At 66.7% G+C, this 6323-nt stretch overlaps 1 protein-coding gene across 5 annotated transcripts in view; it reads left to right on the forward strand.

Annotated features, from left to right (window-relative positions):
* The window catches only part of AHDC1 (AT-hook DNA binding motif containing 1), a 48840-nt gene extending 42517 nt beyond the window's left edge, over positions 1 to 6323 (forward strand). For all 5 annotated transcript variants that reach the window (XM_066204700.1, XM_066204702.1, XM_066204704.1 and 2 more), the window contains 3 exons: positions 584 to 624; positions 1028 to 6085; positions 6197 to 6323. In XM_066204700.1, coding sequence (XP_066060797.1) covers positions 584 to 624; positions 1028 to 6042 — 5056 coding nt within the window. In that variant the 3' untranslated portion in view covers positions 6043 to 6085; positions 6197 to 6323. The remainder of the gene's footprint in view (positions 1 to 583; positions 625 to 1027; positions 6086 to 6196) is intronic.

Here is a 6323-nt window from a genome sequence, read left to right on the forward strand (position 1 = left end):
CAGTGGGTACGTGGTGCCCGGCACCCACCCGTGAGTGCCTGAGCCACCCCACCACCTCCCTCGCTATACCCCATTCCAACGAGGGGAAACTGAGGCAGGCGCCACAGAGGGGCGTCCCGGCGAGGGGAGGGTTGGCACCCGGCAGTGTCGCCGCGGGTGGGGCTTGCAGCTGTGCGTGGGGTGTCCGCGGGTGGCTGGGAGCCGGGGGGACGCGGGGGGTGGGATGTGCTGAGCCACCTCCTCGGGCGAAGACCCCCCCGCGTGTCCGGAGCGCGGCTCGCCGGGGACACCTAGTGGCAGCGCCACCAAAGGACCCCCGCACCCCCCGCCCCACGGAGGGGGTGGTGGTGGTGGTGGGGACGGGAGGGGGGCGTAAACATGTCCCCTCTGTCCCCCAGATCAGAGGCAGCTTGCCCCTCTTTGCCCATCCCCCGCAGCCCCGACGCCACGGTGATGGGCGGCCGAGGGAGCTCGGGAGGATCAGCCCCTGGTATGTCCCGTGGAGGGACTGGCGCGGGGGGGTGGGCACTTAAGCGAGTCCCCCCAGTTGTGGGGCTGACGCTGCACACCCCTTCCTTTGCAGAGAGCTCAAGTGCAATAGCAGGAGCAGCAGCAAAGCCGAGGGTAAGTTCTGACCCCAGCCCTCAGAGCTCCCCACAGACACCCAAACTCTGCCCCTACGGTGGGGTGGGAAAACCCAGATCCTCACGGGAACTCTTCAGCTGGGAGGGGGCTCTGTGCAGCAGTCGGGGACGAGTGGTCGTGGTGTGGGGAGGACATCCAGCCCCGTTCCTGACCTGGGGAAGGCATCCAGGTCCCCCAAGTCCCCATTTTCCCAGCCGTGAGCGCAGCTGTCACATTCCTGTGGTGCCAGCCGGGTCTTTGCTGATGGCAGGGCCGAGGGAGCTGGGGGATGGATACGGGGACCTCATCCCTGAGAACGGGGGGATGGAGTGAGGCTCTGCTGGCTGTTTTTCGGCTGGCAGCGCCTGCAGAGCCTCACTGTCCCCCTCTCCACCACCCGCAGGTCCTGGTGTCACCTTCCCTGACCCCCATGTCAGCAACTGCTCGGCCAAGCGGCACGCGGGGGAGGAGGAGGCCAGGATGCGCGTGAAGCCCCCGGGCCCAGTGGTAACGACCAGCGTTGTGCGTGGCTCGCCCGACTACGTCCGAGAGCCCAAATTCTACCCGCCGGGACACCCGGTGCAGCGGCCCCCAGCCTGCCCGGCCGAGAAGGCGCTGTCCTGCAGTGTGCTCAGCTTCCCTGAGGGGTCGTGCCCCGCGCTCGGCCGGGAGCACCAGGCAGGCTCGCTGCTGCACGGCGACCCGGCCGACCGCTGCCAGAGCGTCCACGGGGGCACCAAGGCGGCCGAGGACCTGCTGGGCTGTGCCGGGGAGCCCCGGATCCTGGGGGGCAGCGCGGAGGAGGCATCCGCCCGCGACCGGGCGCCCAAAACCTTCCCCAACGCGACGCTGGCCTCGGGCCGCTGCAACGTAGACAGCATCCTCGCCTTGCTCCGGAGCAAGTGCGGCAACGGGCACATCAACCTCCACCCCGTGGTGCAGCTCATTGACATCATGAAGGACCTCAACCGCCTCTCCGAGGACCTCAAGAACAGTGGGGTGCACCTGGACTGTGGCAGCCTCCGTGGTGGCGGTGGGGCTCACGAGGACAGCCGCCTCCTGCCCGCTGACCGTGACCTCCAGTACAGCTTCTTCTCCTCACCCTCCCTGGCCAACAGCATCCGCAGCCCCGAGGAGCGGGGCGTGCTCCTCAAATCCGACCCGTCGCGGCATCCCCGGCCCCCGGCACGCGATGGAGAAGCTGAGGGAGGCGGGGGGAGCACCCCGCAGCCCCCAGGACACAGTGTGGGTGTGGGGGATGTCTCCAAAGCTCCCGTGGATGAAGCTGGCTGCTCCCAGCCCGATGCCAGCGATTACTCAGAGCTGGCCGAGGCGGACATCCTGAACGAGCTGGCCTCCCTGGCTTGCCCAGGGACGCAGCTGCTGGAGTCGCAGGCGATGGAGCCACAGCCCCAGTTGCTGCCAGCCCAAGAGCTGGACTCCCAATCCCGGCTGTTGGATTCCCAGTCCCTGGAGTCACAGCCCCAGCTGCTCGATTCACAGAGCCTGGAGCCGCTGCCAGAGTCGCTGGAGCTGCAAAACCTGGAGCCGTTGGGGCTGCAGTCGCTGGAGCCGCTCTCTGAGTCGCTGGAGCTGCAGTCGCTGGAGCCTTTGTCCGAGTCGCTGGAGCTGCAGTCGCTGGAGCCGCTGGCAGAGCCTCTGGGGCTGCAGACCCTGGAGCCGCTGCCCGGAGCCCTGGAGCCCCCACTGCTGCCCACTGAGCCCTCGCTGCTGGAGCCGCAGCCGCTGGGAACCGTCTCGGAGCTGCTGGAGGCGCAGCCGGGAGCTGGGGACCCTCTGCGGCCCCACGGGCTGCAGCCCCGGCTCGGGGGGTGCCCCCTGAGCGCCATGGTGAAGCGGGGTCCCTGCGGGGGCCGGGGGGCCGGGCGGTGCGGCGAAGACCACCGCAAGTACGCCCTGCGCCGGACAGATAAGCCAAAGATGCTGTGCCGCCGGAGGAGGGCGGGCCGAGGGCGCCGCGTGGACGTCACCCCCGAGAGCCGCGTCCTGTCCCCCCTGGCCCTGCCCGCTGAGATGCCCCCCGGGCCCGAGGAGCCCGACACCCCAGTGCTGAGCCCCCCACCGCCACCGACCCCCACCACACTGGACCCCAATGAGATGCCCAAAGCCCCCACGGCAGGGAAGAAGAGCAAGTGCCGGGGGGTGAGGAAGATGGTAGTGAAGATGGCCAAGATCCCCGTGTCCCTGGGGAGGAGGAACAAGACCACCTACAAGGTGTCATCGCTCAGCAGCAACTTGAACCTGGAGGGGAAGGAGCTGGCAGCCAGCAGCTCCATGGAGCCCACGCCGCTGCTCAAGATGAAGAACAATGGGCGCAACGTGGTCGTGGTGTTCCCCCCTGGCGAGATGCCCATTATCCTGAAGCGCAAGCGGGGCCGGCCTCCCAAAAACCTGCTGCTGGGCCAAGCCAAGCCCAAGGAGCCCACCCCGGAAGTGAAGAAGAGGAGGAGGAGGAAGCAGAAGCTGGCCTCGCCCCAGCCCTCCTACATCGCTGACACCAATGACAGCAAAGCCGACTACTCGGACGTGTTGGCCAAGTTGGCTTTCCTCAACCGGCAGAGCCAGTGCTCGGGGCGCTGCTCACCGCCCCGCTGCTGGACCCCCAGCGAGCCCGAGTCCATCCACCAGGCCCCCGACACCCAGAGCATCTCCCACTTCCTGCACCGTGTCCAGGGGTTCCGCCGGCGCGGCGGCAAGGCTGGGGGCTTCGGTGGGCGTGGCGGGGGCCACGCCGCCCGCGCCGCACGCTGCTCCTTCAGCGATTTCTTTGAGGGCATCGGGAAGAAGAAGAAAGCCCCCACCGCCCTCCACGCTGACCCCGTGCACCCTCGCAAGCGCGGCCGGCTGGAGCCCGATCCCGTGGGAAAGCCCAAGCGGAAGCGACGGGCGCGCAAGAACGGGGCGCTTTTCCCCGAACCCAACTCTGGGCAGAGCTTTGGGGACGGCCCCGCCGCAGAGTGGGGCGGGGGGGAGAAGGGCAGCCCCTGGGCCCCCCACCACGGCCACCCCGGCAGCCAGGCTGGACGCAACGGTGGCTACCAGGGCGCCGAGGCGAGACCTTTCCACGCTGCGGGGCTGGAGTCGGGCTCCTCGGGCCGCGCTGGTTTCTACGCCAGCAGCGCGCCATCCTCGCAGACGGAGACCGGCCCGGAGCGGCACAGCCTCTTCACCGGGTACTTCCGCTCCTTGCTGGACTCAGACGACTCCTCTGACCTGCTGGACTTCGCGCTCTCCGCGTCCCGCTCCGAGTCCCGTAAGTCGGCGGCTGCCTACACGGCCCCCCCGGCCGCGCTGCCCGGCCAGCGGGGCATGGCCGCCTACACGGCCCGTGGTGGCAAAGTGGCGGCGGCCAACCCCGGTGCCGAAGCCGCCTTCCACGCGGCTATGCAGGGTCGGCCGGCGTTCCCGCCCGGCCGCGCCTCCGGCGGCTACGGGGTGACCCAAGGCTCGTCAGAGTGCCGGGGCACCGAGTCCTTCCCCAAACTGGCCCCGCCGTCGGCCGTGTCCCGGTCACCCACGGCTCACCCGGCGGCCAGCGGCACCCCCGGCTACTCCCCGTACGGCAGCTACGGCAGCACCGGGCAGAGCGTGGCACCCGCCAGCGTGTTCCCACCAGGAAAGCAGTACCCGTCAGCACAGGACTGTCCCAACAGCAAGGACTGCAGCTTCGCCTACGGCAGCGGCAGCAGCCTCCCGTCCTCGCCCAGCAGTGCCCACAGTGCCGGCTACGCGCCACCGACAGCTGGTCCCAGTTTGCCACTGGGAAAAGCCGCCTTCTTCAACAGTGCCGAGCAGGGGGGGCAGTTCTCCAGCGCCGCGCACACCCCCCTGCGCTGCGACAGCCGGGCCAGCACCGTCTCGCCTGGCGGCTACATGGTGCCCAAGGGGTCAGCATCCTTCCAGCCCTCACCTGAAAACTGCCGGCAGTTCCCCAGCGCCGCGCCCTGGGCCTTCCGGCAAGGCTACGGTGGGTTGGATTGGAGCTCGGAAGCCTTCAGCCAGCTCTACAACCCAGGCTTCGAGTGCCACCTCAATGAACCCAATGTCATCCTGGACATCTCCAACTACACCCCGCAGAAAGCCAAGCAGCAGACGGTCTCTGAGACCTTCTCTGAGTCCTCCTCCGACAGCACCCAGTTCAACCAGCCGGCTGGTTACCGGCGCGCCAACAGCGAGGCGTCCTCCAGCGAGGGCCAGTCCAGCCTCTCCAGCCTGGAGAAGCTGATGATGGACTGGAATGAGGCATCCTCTGCCCCTGGCTACAACTGGAACCAGAGCGTCCTCTTCCAGAGTAACTCTAAGCCCGGTCGAGGCCGACGGAAGAAGGTGGATATGTTTGACACCTCCCACCTGAGTTTCTCCTCCTCTTCCTCTTCTTCCTCCGTGTACCCCTCCAAGAGGAACACGGGACCCCGGCAGCCCCGGGGTTCCCGAGGGGCCTGTGCCTCCAAGAAGGAGAGGGGGACGGGCAAAGCAAAGTTCCCCACCAAGTCACAGGCGGTGAACCCCCTCTTCCAGGAGAGCACGGACCTGGGCTTGGACTACTACAGCGGGGACAGCAGCATGTCCCCCCTGCCCTCCCAGTCCCGGGGCTTTGGGGTGGGGGAGCGGGACCCCTGTGACTACTCTGGCCCCTACTCCATGAACCCCTCCACCCCCTCGGACGGGACCTTTGTCCAGGGGTTCCAGAGCGACTCCCCCGGTCTGGGGCAGCCGGATTTGGAGAGCAAGCACTTCCCTGCCCTCCCACACCAGCTGGCAGCCCCCAGCCAGCAGACTGTGTTCGAGGCTGGTTTGCAGAAAGCCTTCTCGCCCAACTGCTCCCCGACCTTGGCCTTCAAGGAGGACCTCCGGGCAGGCAGCATCCGAAAGCTGCCCGCCTGCGACTCGCTCAAACACAGCATGCAGGGGGGGGCCCTGCCACACGCCCCCCACCTGGCTTGCCGCGACCTCCCCATGCCTCAACCACACTACGACTCCCCCAGTTGCAAAAATCCCCCGTACTGGTATTCCCCCAATGCCAGCACCCGCAGCCCTTCGTACGACAGCAAGGCGGGGGCCGGGATGCTGGTAGACTTCATGGGCAGGACGGACCCCCCATGTCTGAACCCCCACTTGAGCAGCCCGAGCGGCACCCACCCCTCCAAGGGCGAGAAGGAGCCCTTGGAGATGTCCCGGGCTCACCACCGAGGACCCTACGCTTGCCCCTTGATCAGTGACTTGAACATCTCCCCCGTACCAAGAGACTCAATGTTACAGCTGCAGGACAACTACAGGTACCCCAGTTTTGCACCTCAAGGGCACCCCGTCATGGCCCCCACCCAGAAGAGCGGGTTTTTGGGACCCATGGTAGAGCAACAACACCCTGAGGACACTTTTACGGTCACCTCATTGTAGTGTCTGCTGACGTGCCAACCGGACAACGAGGTTTTGTTACAGGGTAGGTGGGGGAGAACCTGGGGGTGAGGGTGGCAGAGGGGGACACAGGGGACCCTCAGGGCCCTTCTCATCATGTCCCCCTCTCTCTCTCCATGTTGTGTTTCTCTTTCAGAGGTAATTTAGCCAGCACTTTTTTCTGGAACACTTTTCAAGTTCTGTATTTAACTGGGATTGGAACTGTTTGTTTGTTTTCTAAAAAAAAACAAAAAAAAAAACCCAAAAAAAAAAAAAAAAAGAAA

The sequence above is a fragment of the Chamaea fasciata genome, unplaced genomic scaffold (assembly GCF_029207755.1).
Source record: "Chamaea fasciata isolate MVZ Bird 193981 ecotype frontalis unplaced genomic scaffold, bChaFas1.0.hap1 SCAF_26, whole genome shotgun sequence".
NCBI classification, from domain to species: domain Eukaryota; kingdom Metazoa; phylum Chordata; class Aves; order Passeriformes; family Sylviidae; genus Chamaea; species Chamaea fasciata.